The 14,700-nt window shown below is 40.7% G+C and overlaps 1 protein-coding gene and 1 non-coding gene across 8 annotated transcripts in view; both read right to left on the reverse strand.

Moving 5' to 3' along the window:
* Tmem144 (transmembrane protein 144) overlaps positions 1 to 14,700 on the reverse strand; it is a 38,051-nt gene that overhangs the window by 5,689 nt on the left and 17,662 nt on the right. For 6 of the 7 annotated variants that reach the window (XM_048364295.1, XM_048364290.1, XM_048364291.1 and 3 more), the window contains exons 6-11: positions 13,700 to 13,781; positions 11,885 to 11,964; positions 9,533 to 9,651; positions 6,651 to 6,770; positions 4,975 to 5,072; positions 854 to 907 (exon numbers count right to left, since the gene is read on the reverse strand). In XM_048364295.1, coding sequence (XP_048220252.1) covers positions 854 to 907; positions 4,975 to 5,072; positions 6,651 to 6,770; positions 9,533 to 9,651; positions 11,885 to 11,964; positions 13,700 to 13,781 — 553 coding nt within the window. The remainder of the gene's footprint in view (positions 1 to 853; positions 908 to 4,974; positions 5,073 to 6,650; positions 6,771 to 9,532; positions 9,652 to 11,884; positions 11,965 to 13,699; positions 13,782 to 14,700) is intronic. The other variant, XM_048364294.1, reaches the window with a different exon arrangement.
* Positions 5,745 to 5,851, reverse strand: LOC125365066. The gene has a single exon (XR_007213623.1). It is a non-coding gene; the product is annotated as a U6 spliceosomal RNA (small nuclear RNA).

The following is a 14,700-nucleotide window of genomic DNA, read 5'->3' on the forward strand; positions in this document are numbered from 1 at the left end:
CAGGGTTTGAGTAGGTTAATTTACCTTTGTCTGATCAGAGGTAGGACTTTATGAAGTTGAATCTCTGTGAACTTCATCTCGATTAAAACTCAGTCTCGAGGCTGGGAATATGGCCTAGTGGCAAGAGTGCTTGACTTGTATACATGAAGACCTGGGTTCGATTCCCCAGCACCACATATATAGAAAATGGCCAGAAGTGGCGCTGTGGCTCAAGTGGCAGAGTGCTAGCTTTGAACAAAAAGAAGCCAGGGACAGTGCTCAGACCTGAGTCCAAGGGCCCAGGACTGGCAAAAACAACAACAACAAAAAACTCAGTCTCACTACAAGTTCTACAAGTAAATGGTAAAGCCTTCTTGGTGTGTAACAGCTTGTTTGCACATATGCACGGACACACACACGTACCTGGATATACAGGCATATGCACATGCATTTGATCCCCACATGAAGCCTTCAGGTTTCTCAACATGCTTTCCCTACTGTTCAAGTCTTCTGCCTTAACTCAGATACCAGTACTGGTGGAGAAAAGTACTCCGTGGATATTTAAAATTAAAATGTTCGAAGAATGAACATACTCAGGCAATTTACAAATGTACTCTGTCAATTAGAAAGTGGATCATAAACTCATATAATTACTTAAATTAAAAAATGGGATTTGATCATAAGTACTCTACAACCTAATTATGTGTGAACACTTTGCTAAGCTTTACCTTATTATCTTTGTAGCAGAAGAATAATGTTCTCCTGGAGTCAAAAGAATTTTTCCTTTTGAAGTTAAAATCTGCCCAAATTGTCTGTTTCCCAGAGAAAATGGGTGATTACATTTGGGAAAAAGCAATCATTTTCTTTAACATACCTGTATTTCCTTAAAAACGAAGATGCCCCACAATGCAGCTATAAACCCTGGACCCTTAAATAACAATAAGAATTTTAATTAAATTGGGTATTGTCATATACTATAGTCTATGTACAAGCAGAAGTTAGAGAGAAAATAAAAATATTTTCATGTAAAACTATCCATAACCACAACTGTAACTTCAAATTTAAAAGATTTAGTTAAATCAAGATTTAGTTTAATCAAGTAAAACCATATTTTTGTTTCTTTCTTGGTGGTCTGTTATTTTGCTATCATAATGTGTACCATAAAATATTACTTAACGTGATATGATTTTAATGAACTATTCTTTTGTTAATATATTGGGAGGGTCTTGAAGTCGGGGCTTTGCTTAGCTTGTTTTTCATAGCTGGTGCTCTATCACTTGAGGTATGCCTTCTAACTGGCTTTTTTGTTGGTTATTTTTGAGACAGAGTCTTGCAGACTTTTCTGCCTGGGCTAGCTAGTTTCAAAGCACTAGCCTTGCAGACTTCACTTGTCTGAGTAGCTAGTATTTCAGTTATGAGCCTCTTGTACCCAGTAGCTTATTGTTCTATTGGCTTTGCTCCTCAGTATGCTAGAAAAGGAATTAATATGATAAAGTTATAAATAAGCTACTTTCTTTGGCACTAGATAATATCAGAACTGAAGAAGTGGTAGTATGTTCTTGGGCCTTACAATAATGCATATATTGAAATGGTACATCCTTCTAATTAAAAAAAAATCATTACACTGCAGAACCATCAAGTATGTTTAACACTAAACAGAAACGAATGCTTTAAGTACTATAGGGAAAATTAAAAATTTTCTAAGATAAACCAGGTGCCAGTACTTCATGCCTATAATCTCAGCTCCGGAGGATGCTGAGACCTGAAAGATCCCAGTTCGCGGCCAGCATGCGCAGAAATGTTTGAGAAACTCTAACATCAATTAGCAAAATGCTGGGCTGGAGGCATGGCTCCAATGGTAGAGTTCCATCTGTGAGCAAGTGAACCCAGGGAGAGCGGGAGGCTCCAGGTTTACCAAATAATAGTAATAATAAAAATAATGTAAGTACATAAATAAGATTAAAATTCAGGAGTTACTGAGCTCAAAGACAGGAACAAATATCATAGAATGCAGGGAATGAGAAGAAAATTTTAAGAAAATCAAGGATTCTGCAATTTGAAAACTCGGAGCTATTTAGGATTGCTGTGGATATTTTCAACAACAAGGGGAAAATGTGGTATTTGGGTTAACCCTGGTCTTTGTGTAGAAACAGTGAAAAATGCTGTCATATCAACATTTTTATGATGCCTTTTCGAGCCTTGCAGGACCATGGATACGTTTAAATTAACAATTCAGAAAATGTTCTCTCCTTTGCCACTACCAGCTTCCTGTCTAGGTCAACAACATTTGACTCCACTCCCAGCATGGAAGGGAAGCGAGGATATTTTATTCTGTGTTTATCAGCATGTGAAAAGTCAGCATCCATGGAGGCCGAGAACTAGGTCAAAGGAACTGCCTTTTATCCGTGACAGAAAGTCCTGAGTCTTAGGCATCCCAATCAAATAAGCATGATGCAACCCTACACTGAGGAACCAAAGAGCTGACACCGGATTCATGTCACACTGCTGTTCAGGAAACGTTCCTCACTGGACTCTTAAAATTCATCTCCCTTCAGAGAACATGGTAGACGTTGTCATTGCAATTGGAAGCTTTCTGTCTGAAGATGTTCTAATTGGCTCTGGACATGTCCTGTGCTTCGGTTGTGTATAGGCACCCATGGTGCTATGCAGAGAGTAATTCAAGCAGAGGCGAAATCTGTGCAGCCTTTCAGCTCTGGGTAGAGGAGAGCCAGAGTTTATTTACTACAGCCACAGCTGCCCTGACAATTGGAAATGGGTACTTTCCTTTGTGAAGAAATGCCAATCACATGTAGATCATTTGTGAAAATAAGATAGGCTTGATCCTTGCTTTCGAGGCTGAACCTTCCAGATTAACGTTTAGAATGATCAGGGATGAAGAGGAGCTGGGGTAAACAGATTCTGGCTCCTATAGATTGTGATTTCCCTCTCTCCTCCTTCTCCCCCCTTTTTCTCTCCTCTCCTCCTTCTTCCCCTCCCCTTACATTCTTTATGAGGACTTTGGGTCTAAATAAATTCCTTATAATTAGCTAGATTTGGACATTTTCTCCCAGGAAAATTTAGAATGTCAAGCTGTGTTCTTAAAACAAGGAACAATCATTTAATTGGATTCCTAATTAATCTGAAGGCCATTTTATGAATAGAGAACTGTCAAAAATGTATAATATGAGCCAAGTTTATTGAGCCAGATGCAACAGTAGCATCTGTGGGGCTCTGGCAGGAGAATATCAAGTTTGAAGCTGGACTGGGCTACATAGTGAGACCTTGTCTCAAAAATGAAAAACACAAAACATATTAAAATGTAATATTTGAGCTGGGCTCCTGTAAACCTAGCTACTTAGGAGGCTGAGCTCTGAGGGTCATGGTTCAAAGACAGAAATGGGCAGAAAAGTCTGTGGTGCTCCTATCTCCAACTAATCAAGAAAAATCCAGGATTGGAGCTATGGCTCAAGTTGTAACATGCCAGCCTTTTTTTGTTTTGTTTTGTTTTGTTTTGCCAGTCCTGGGCCTTGGACTCAGGGCCTGAGCACTGTCCCTGGTTTCTTTTTGCTCAAGGCTCTTTTTTTTTTTGCTCTGCCACTTGAGCCACAGCGCCACTTCTGGCCGTTTTCTATGTAAGTGGTGCTGGGGAATCGAACCCAGGGCTTCATGTATATAAGGCAGGCGCTCTTGCCACTAGGCCATATTCCCAGCCCCAACATGTCAGCCTTGAGTAAAAAGGGTTAAAGGACAGCACCCAAGCCCTGAGTTGTTTGAAAGAGTTTCTATCAAATCTTTTCACTGCTGTTTCAGTTTATACAATGTGCTTAACAGTATCAGCTTTCTGGGTTTATTCAGCTATGTGACTAAAATGTTTTAGGTAAATGTTGTTTGGGTTGATAATTGAGGACATGGGAGGCAGGTGAAAAACTGTTCAGCAATTCAGGATGTCCAGGAAAGCAAAGGCGCCCTCATAAAGGCCAGGCTAGTAGACCTCAGCCAGTGACACACTGGCCTAGAAAGCAGCTGCACATGAGATTGCATGCCAATGACAGCAGGTCTCCCTGTGCTCGGAGAGTTTCTTACTTCCACCAGCTCTCTGTTCTCTACCACTGCTTCAAATCCCTCAGTATGGATATGGGATAATTTACTGCCTATGTTGTGGGGAATATTTCTTTCTTTTTTTTTTTTTTTGCTACTTATGTTTCATATAACTGTTACCTGAACAATCAGATGACATGAATTCCATTGTCTGCTTGATAAATGGCATCATCCAGAGACAACACATTTCTGAAAGTTTTCCTTAAAAAAACAACAACCAGAAACCATGGGGTGCCAGTGGTTCATGCCTGTAATCCTAGCTACTCAGGAGGCCAGATCTGATGATCACAATTTGAAGGCAGCTGGGGCGGGTAACTTGATGAGACTCTTATCTCCAATAAACTCTTCAAAAAAAGGCTAGAAGTGAACTGTGGCTGAAGTGGTAGAGCTCTAGCTTTGAGTAAAATGAAGTTCAGGGACAGCAACCAGGCCCTGATTCAAGCTCACTCCCCAAAGAAAACAACAACAGAAACGTGTCAGAAAGAAGAATCTGAGATCTGAGTACATTTAGTCTCCCAAGTCTGCCACGAGCTTTCAAGTGTGGCTTTATGTGTATCCGCATATATCTTTATCAATATCTGTATTGACAACTACAATGGTATAGCCATTTGCTGTACTTATAAATTGTTTAAAAAATTGTTATAAACTGTAAAATATAACGCATCCAAAATGATATTAAGTAAAATGACCTACCAACAATAATAAAAACAATACAAGGATAAAAATGAGTTCATAACATTCAAGGAGATAAAGATTGAAGTGCACTAATTTCTTTACCGGAATCTTATTTTGCGTATAAAATGGTCAAACTCTATAGCAGTGTTTAGTGAGTTACTAAGCCTGCTTTGGAACAATTCGATTTACATTTGAAAAACGAAAAAGATGGCGGCTACTTACAGCAGTGATGATTGGGAAACTGACCACGGCACTGAGAGAGTGATTAGCCAGGAGCCAGCAGCAGGTGGCAATGGCCCACAGCACCCCAGACAGGCAGCCTGCAACACACAGAGACAGCCACACTGACTGCCTACCCAGAAATGCCTTCTGTCAACACCATGGCCACTATGGAGTTTTGAGCTCGCTGATGGTCATTTTAGAAACCCAATGCTTTCTGCTTTTCGTTGCTATCCTGCAACTACCCATCCTTTCCCTTTGTGGACAATAAGGAAAGTCCCTTAAGTCTAGCTGAGCTAGAGACGGGGTAGTCCGGCTTAGGGAAGGACACAATCCAAATGATAAGCAATAGCATTCCCCATCACTGGGGATGTGACGTTTAGAGCAATGCGGGCGCACTGACAGAGCCGTTGGCTGAAATTCCACACTATGGTTCCTAGACACTCGTAAACCTTCTACCATTTTTCTGAGAGGTAGGTCAGAACAGCACAGAATGAATCCCTAACTCACATTGCATGTTTAAATGTTAGTTGTGGACCTAAAGCACAAATGAAGATGAAATAAAGTTATCTCCTAAGTTAAAATCTTTTATTGTTATTTTAACCTTTAATGCCTATTCAGTCAAGACCAAAAGCATTTAGTGCATTTAGTACGTACTTTCTTTGAACTTGATAACAAGCTCTTCTTATTTATTGGAGAAACTTGCCTCAAGTGTGTCCTGCTTGTTATATTTTGTAATTTTTAAACTTTTAATTATCTTCAAGTAGCTATACAAAACATAACAACACTTCATGAATTTGCATGTCATCCTTGCACAGGGTACATGGTAATATTCTCTGTATTGTTCCAATTTTAGCACATGTGCTGCTAAAGTAAGTACATATTTTAATATTTTAGAGTCATAGAACTCTGACTTTCTTGGTGCTAGTCCTGGGGTTGGAACTCAAGGCCTTGGTGCTGTTCCTGAGCTTCTTTTTGCTCAAGGCTAGTGCTCTACCCCCCAAGACACAGCACCACTCCCAGCTTTTGTTGAGTCATTTATTGGGGATAAGAGTCTCATAAACTTTTCTGCTCCAGCTATCTTCAAACTGTGATCCTCAGATCTCAGCCTCCTGGGTAGCTAGGATTACAGGCATGAGCCATCAGTGCCTAGCTAGAACCCTGACTTTTAATATGAAATGCTAGACGGTAAAAAAAGAAATTGTAGACTGATGATCAAAATAGATATTTTGGCACTGGGAAAATATCTTAAGATTGACTGTTGGGTAAGTTTAAAGTTCTGTGAAATGATCAACTTTTCTTACCTAATTTCATAGGGATATAAATTATTTTATATTTGGTGGCAATTATGATATATAATAATGTGCACATGCTTATAACATGCATGGCTATATACACACATAACATAATTCCCAATACACATGTACATACACACAAGCAACACATATACACATGCATATAGTCATACACATCACACATATCACATACACACATATGTACTTACAGATAACACATATGCAAAGACACAGATACCTCCTCCCTGCCCTCCCCCCCCCCCCCCCACCAGCTCCGCCAACACACAGTAGACGGCTGGCTTCCCAGGAGATGATTACTCAAACTCAGCAAGTTGAGCTTGCTACTTCTCCATAGGAGTAAGAGTGTACAGTTGATAGTTTTACCTGGTAAGACTGCCTTTGGATAAAGCTTAGGACTATTTTTCATGATCATGCAGTAGGCCAGAAAGTAGACCGTACTTGTAAGAAAGATGCCACTGAAGTGTGCGAAAACATAGTCTAAATCTGAAAAGAGATTATCAAGCATCATTCTAACCACCCCAAGTGCACTTACATTTCTGAACACACAGCAAACTCACCAATATCAACTTAACACTAAAGGAAGCACTCATTATATTCAATCATCCTCATGATCTACATGCCGTTTTACGGAATCTTCGTTGACAATCTTATGTACTACATCAGATAGAAAAGGCTAGCTTTTAGAATCACCTTAGAAAGCTACAAAGAGAAACGAACATGACATGCCTATGATGTTGATGCTGACGCTTCCCCTTTAAGAACCAGTGTTCAGCCAGCCCTAACCTTGCTCCGGATTGCAGCTGGTGTAGGCTAGAGGGAGGGACCAGGGGCTGAGAGCTGTAGGCCAGCATCACGGTTGCAGGTGACAGCTATGCAAAAGGGCTGCTCAGCAAGTTGTTCCAAGGAGGGTTCTGTCCAATCGTTTACGGTAGGCCAGCTGCAAGGGGGCTGGAGTGAGATGCTCAGTGGAGACAAGTCCCACTGCGCTTGCCAGCCTGAGCAGGTGGCGCTCTGTCACACAGATGGTGCACCGTAGGGGCTTGGCATTCAATGCTTCTGTCCTCTAAAATTTTGACCAAGTAAGTGGCCCTCGTTAGGAAGGGGGGCAGATGAGTGGGGGAGAGGAAGGGTTGGCAAGTGCATTCATGACGGTTAATGTACGTATGTGAAACAGACCGGTGTCACTTGGTATAGGTGAGGCTTGGAAAGACGGGAGGGAAACAGGGGAAGGGCTCATATTGATCAAGATGCATTGCACTTATACACTGAATTGTTGAAAAGAAAATTAAACAAACAAAATAAAATGTAAGGGAAAAGAACCTTAAAGGAGAGTCTGCCTATTCTTGAAAATCCTAAAACATACTACGGGTTCACATCTACATGCAGGCCTTCACAAAGGAGGCATCCTGTAGTGTTTGAACTTGACCAAGGTGTTCGTGACAGCCTCGTCGTGTCAATGACAAATCCACGCGTGGTGGCACACGCCAGCTTTGTGGGACATGCAAATAGTCATAGTTCAGGAAAGCCCAGGTAAAAATTGGAGAACATGTTTGAAAAATAACAAAAGCAAAAAAAGGGATGAGGCCATGGCTCAGGTTGGAGAATATTTGACTAGCAAGGGTGAGGCCCAACCCCCTCACCACCACCATCGAACAAAAGACTCAGCTCACCGGATGCAAATTCTCACTCACTACTAATCTTGGGACTTAGGCAAAGCAATGTAAGTTTCTGTGACTCAGGTTTTTTTTTTTTCCAGTTTGAGATAAGATTAAGTCAGTTGCTATGAGGATTAACCCCAGTTAGGATTTACAAACCCCCTTCAACAGAGCTCAGAAAAAATACATGTTTGTTAAACAAGCAAAATAAAAAAAAAATGCCTCCCTAGAATTTTTTTTTTTAAACAATGATTGTAAAGTGTGTTCCCATGAGATTACTTCAGAACGGTCCCTAAGAACTTGTTGTTCTAGTTAGGGGAAAAACGACAAGGACATTGTTTATTATGTCCCAGTACCAAGAACAACTTGACTCCTAAACATTACTTGTTTTGATTTTGTGCTCACTGAATCCTGAGCCTGGTTTGATTTCCCTGGTGGCTACAAGAAATCTGAGTGCCAAGTGTCTGGCTTATTTCTAGAAGGACACAAGGGTAGTCCCATGATTTTAGACTCCTTTCTGGCTCCATGTATTTCCTTCCACTTGTTTTTTCTTCTTTTGATTTTATCTGATGTTAGCTTCTTTTTATTAGTTGTTAATCCTTAAAAATAAGAAGTATAAAAATGCCAAATAGTATTTGCATAAAATCTTACCACAAGAAAAACAAGTTGATGAAAAGTTTGGTGTTTGACACTAAACATAAGATAGGAAGGAAACCATGCCTCTTCTCAAGATGTCTACCCATTGTTAAACTCCTGTTCAAATCTCATCCTTTTTCTTTGTTTCGTATTTTGTTATTTTACAGTAATTACGTCATTTCATTTCATTTCATTTCACCTTTTATGATGGTAGCCCCTGCTGGCCTGGAAGTCACAGGGTTGGCTTCACAGTTATGAACTTTGTCATCTACTTTGTCAACTCCCTTATCAGTCTTCCAAACTCCTCTTTTTATCTGAATGGAGTTCATGTGACTACTGCCCCATGTGATCCCGGACTTCCTTATTCCTATCATATCATCCGCTTCAGGGGCATGATCACATGATTATGATTCACCACTAAGATGGGGCCCCAGAGCAGACCCTCTTTGGTCTCCTTGGGAGCCTCCCAAGGCCCCTATGAACTGTGACTACTTCTGAGAGATTAGTTTGATCCCTGCTGGCTGCAGATCCCTGAGAAGATTTGACGGAGGCCCCTACAGAACACTCCGTTCTTTGTATTTGAAAAATAACATCCTCTGACTAAGCACGCTAGCTTTGACCTTTATTTGATTGAAAAGCACTATGTTCTACATATTACTCTTTTATTAAAAAGTAGAATACATATTTGCCCAGAGATCACCTAAATGGCAAATTATCTGAAAATCTTACAGCAAAACTGTCACTGAAACAAATCCAGAATGTAATCTATTCTTCTATCAAACATAACATGAAAATACTTAGTCTATTATTACCCTTAGTCTTTAGTGCTTTTCTAATTCACCACTTACAAACACCCAACCTGCACACAGTATTTACTCTATCAAATTCTTTTTTATACTTAGAGACATGCTGATGTTAGCAAATGGGCTTATAAATAAGACTTTGAACTCTCACCGTACTGGCTTGCTCCTGCATATATGCTATCATTCCTTTTTCCATGGTCCTTGATGTAAATAATGGGCACAAATGTAGACCCATAGAGGATTCCAGAGATCACCGCAAGGCTGCAGCCCCTTCAGAAACAAAACATCGATAGCTTAATGACTCTCAGCACAAAGCAGTGGTTCTGAGAAACATACCAAGGGAATCACATTGGACACTTGCTTCCCATGTGATCACAGGTAGCTTAGTAGAAGTCACCCAGGGGCATCAGGAATGGGCAGACTGGCCACTCCACAGTACCAGCATGGTACAGGGGCGTGACACACAGCGACATGGGAATAGCACTCCCCCAGCACCGCGGTTCTCCTCAACGCGACTCCAGTGGAGTTGTAGTTTGCATTCCTCGGGCTTCTTTGTATTGCATCTTGTGACATTCTGCATGGAAGTTAGATGGACTCAGACTATGTATAGTTTTGGCTAAAACAGCACAGACTTGCCCATGGCACCGACAGGGGAAAGTGCTGATTTAATCAAAGAATCTGGGTATTTCCATGAAAATGTTCCTTGCTCATGAGAAGAAAGTTTCATTTGACGTGCCCGAGTCCAGCTGCCTTCCTCAGGTTGGGCCCCATTGGCATGGGGAACGCATTCCCTGTGATTCTGGAGGGAGGTGATGAATATTCTAGAAGGTATGTTTTCACTTAATATAAAAAGATAATGACTTCAAATAGAAGACAGTTTTAGGCGAAACTTGTTTCCTTCTTTAAGGCATCGTGGCATGCCTGTAATCCCAGCATGTGGGTAGTTGGTTCAGGTGGATCATGAATTTCAGGTCAGCCTGGACTACAACAACTAATAAAAAAATTCACTGAAAAAAATAACTTTTAAAATACCCTTCCTAAGCCATTTGTGTTTGTTTTCCGATGGCTTCTTCTTGTTGTGTTTTAAGACAGTCTGTCCATGTTGGCATTGTAGCTGAGTGCAGCCAACATTGTTAATGGGGTAGGAGAGCCTGAAACGGTCCAGGCTCCCTGAGATGAGTTCTACTGACACTAGAAATCCAGGCATTGTGTGAGAACTGTCCCAAACACAGACAGGACACATATCGGGCCTGGCTTATTAGAAGACAACTGAAGTTGCTTTCTTGACAAAGGTTCCCAATACAAAGGAGATGCTTTGTGGGAAAAACAAAATTTGAAAATATTTCAAAGAATTTTGTTGTTAAAAAATCTATGTCAGGGCTGGGAATATGGCCTAGTGGTAGAGTGCTTGCCTCCTATACATGAAGCCCTGGGTTCAATTCTCCAGCACCCCCTATGTAGAAAATGGCCAGAAGTGGCGCTGTGGCTCAAGTGGCAGAGTGCTAGCCTTGAGCAGAAAGAAGCCAGGGACAGTGCTCAGGCCCTAAGTCCAAGGCCCAGGACTGGCCAAAAAAAAAAAAAAAACCTATGTTATTCTGAGAGCAAAAATAGCATCCTATTCATTGCTTCTAGATCTTTCTTATTTGTTCATTCTTTCATTTATTCAATTGATTCAAATTGTGCCACTTCTTTCCTACTGTGATGTTAATGTATATTCAATTAAAAAAATGTTGAAACTGGGGTATAGGTCAGTGGTAAGGGGGCTTGTCTAGCATGGAGGACACATTAAATCTCTCCCCTCCCCCACATCCCAGCTCAATAAATTAATAGTAAATGACTTTATATTCAAGTATCCAAGGAAAGTATCACAAAAAATAAACACACAGCTAAATATACTATAAAAAAGGCATCACCAGCCAAAGTTCAAAGTAGCCATGAAATTGGGAAATACAAACTATATAACAGTTTTACATTTTTTTGGCAGGACAGAAAAAAATTCCTCCATATAAAGCCAATGGTAAAGTAAACAAGATGATGTTGAACCAAACTTTCTAAGTCCTCATGATGAGGACATATTGGGTAGGAATCACACAGACACAAAATATTCCATAGTATTGGAGTACAAATACAATGTATTGTATTCTAGGCCCAAGGAGCTAGAAGTTAAAGCGTGGTTTCCTTTTTCTGTGTATGTGTGCTAGTACTGGGGCTTAAACTCAGGGCCAAGGAGCTGCCCTTTATTTTTTGGCTTAAAATGAGTGGTCAGGCACTTGAGTCACATCCACTTCCAGTTGTTTTGGTGGTTAATTGACAAGAATCTTATGGACTTTCCTGCCCAGAGTGGCTTTGAACCACAATCCTGGGATATTGGCCTCCTGAATAGCTAGGATTACAGGTGTGAGACGTGGATGTGGGCTCCTATTTTCTTCTTGAACTCTCTTCTCCCTGCTCTCTGTTCCAACTATGGAATAGCACCCTAGAAAAGGAGTTCCCCTCTCCTTACACAATGCGGTGGTGTGCTGAAGAAAGCCTGTCTACCCAGGAGCAGCCGGCACAGGGGTCTGGGGCAGTGTTGATAGCCTGCTGAAAGACAAGAGACACATAGTGACAAAAATCTCTCACTGGTTTTCTCTAGTGTCTTACACAGTCCTTAAAATATGCACAGATAACCTATGAGATCTGACGGCCTTGCTTTCAGAAGGTTTTGCTGTCGCTAAGTTTTCCATTTAAAAATTTCAGTTTCATATGTGATTATTTTGATATACCTGTTACAACTAACAAAAGCTATTAACTCTTGTGGATCACCAGGACGTTTTGATAAACTATAAACTAGAAGCAAAAAAATAATCTCCCACAAACCCCTTGATTCTCCTATTTATGTTGAATTTATTTTTCCTATATTAGTTAATAAAACATTCCCAGCCATGTTTTAAGAGTATTGCAAGTCAGAAGCATTTGTGACCAAATTTATAACATATCAGTTATTGAATGCATTTTCTTATGCTTCTTTCCTAAAGTGTCCTGAAGTTACTCCTGCTACTTACAGGAGCAATGTCAGATATTTTTCTACACAGGAAGGAGACCATGACCTGTGTCAACATACTAACCAGTCACTGTTTTCTGGATCTTTAAGAACGGTTTAAGTCTTTCACTTACCTAAAAGAACAAAAAACTTAGGCGTCTTTTTCCAAGTTGTGTTTATTTTATTGGATGACTTGTTCCTTTGTTTGGAAGTGGTTGGTGAGGGGCCATCTAGAGGCAGGAAGTCATAAGGAACCCCTACTAGCCCATTCCCCCTTTCTCCCAGACAGTCCCCAGAGTACAGACGCCTGTGGATTAATGAACTTCTTTCCTTTGGGTGCAAGCGGATTGTTGTTCAACTTTAGTGTCAATTTAACTCAGGTTTTGTCATCTTAGTTGGTGAAATCTTAGAGGAGGAAGAAGGGACAGCTCTTGAAGTAAAGGGGCACAGCGTGGGAGCCAGAGCCGCAGTGGACTGTGAACTCTGGGTTAGAGGAGAAGTGAGCTCTGGGCCCTGGGCGCGCGGGGTCGGAGGAGGCATGACACAGGAAGTGCTAGGGCCCAGTTATGGTGAGGTGGACTTGCCCTGCTAACACTTCACACAGGCAGCCACAGACATGTGGGCAGAGTCTGTTCTGTGTCTACTTCACTTTTGAGACTCCAGTCTCACTAGACTCTTTAGATCACAAAATTCTTCCAAATCCACAGCTATCTATGTCCAGTTCTGTCCACATACTCCAGTACAGGCATATATACTCAGATGCAGCCATGTAGATGGTCATGCAATGGAATACTATGCAGCTATAAAAGAAGATTGAGCATGGTCTCAATGCTCTTTACCCTGAAGAAGGGCATAGGGTAGAAATTGGTAGAGAATTAGGAAGTCAAGCATAATCTTAATCTCACAAGGCTTTATTGACTCACTTTGGTTCACACTGATTCACCACTGGCTTCTTCTGATCTTTTCTCTCCTTGAGCCCATTTTTCAAACCTCAGCCTCCTCCTCTATAAGGCTATTTTTACATCGCTCTGTAGAATTCAGAGTCTTCTGTTGTGTAATTTCCTAAGACGCCCTCCAAGTCAGCAATGAACACATAGGTCTCCTAGTTGAGCTACTGTCAGCCACATCAATAGATCTCTGTGTTCACTGACAAGTTTCCTGGAGGAAAATCTGATCCAGTCAAGCAATTATACCAAGAGATTCTTTGATTCTTTTTTTAAGGCAGAAAAGACAAGCTAGTGCCACTTTCTCAATCTTTTCAAACTTAGGTCAAGTTGTGTCTCACACAATACTCACGTGTTCTGTCATTAACGGTGTGGTGTCCACAGAACATGTATTCGTTGGTATTTCCGTTTTGATGAATAAAAATATGAAAGCACTGTGAAGAAAATGAAATGTCCCTGTTAATGATTTCTATCCTAAGAGATGTTGTATCAAGCTAACTGATTTTTAAAGAGAGAACACAATGTAAATTACCAAGTCCTAATGATACAATTACTTCCCGATTGCTGCCCTCCATTCCCTCCACACTGCAATTCGGACACGCTCTCCTCTCCAAGGCCACCTGCGAAGTGAGGCACGTGGGAACGGACATCTCCCAGGCAGACTGCCTTCCTCTGCATCCCACTGCCCTCTGTGAATTGCCATAGCTCTGAGAAGAATTACTACACAGTACTACAATTCCACCAAAACCGTCTTTGCTAACGGTATTCTAATTCAACCAAGGATAGGGTCACATCTTGCGTCTCCTTTAAAACCCTCAAATGCGTAACACTCAGTAAATTGCATGTATAAAACCTAACGGTGGTGTGGGATATTGTGGAGTACGCCTGAAATCCCAGCACCTAGGAGGCTGAGTAAAGCAGAAGGATCATGAGATCTAGGCCAGCCGAGGCTGCTGTACACTGATATCCTGTCTCACACAAACAAGCAAACAAAACCCCATGACAAACCCTAGTTATAAGCACATATGCAAATGAGTTAAGAACATGTTTGCATGTTTTTAACGAGCAGAGCTAATATTAGACACTGTAATGACATTTTCTCTGACAATTATGGAACAAAAAGTCCTCTATTTTGTATAGGATTGTTTTCTAGTAATGCTAATACAGAATACTGCATGACACATTAGAAATACTTGAAAACTACAGATAAATACTTGAATTTTTTTCCTAAATAAATTGATCTCACTGAGCCTAGAAAAATTTTATCTAAGTAACAGGAGTAGTCTTTTTTCTGAGCTGTGATAAAACAATTAAAAATTAATGTGCATAAAATTCTCAGTGTACTCTTCATGT

Source organism: Perognathus longimembris, chromosome 16 (assembly GCF_023159225.1).
Source record: "Perognathus longimembris pacificus isolate PPM17 chromosome 16, ASM2315922v1, whole genome shotgun sequence".
Taxonomy (NCBI): Eukaryota; Metazoa; Chordata; class Mammalia; order Rodentia; family Heteromyidae; genus Perognathus; species Perognathus longimembris.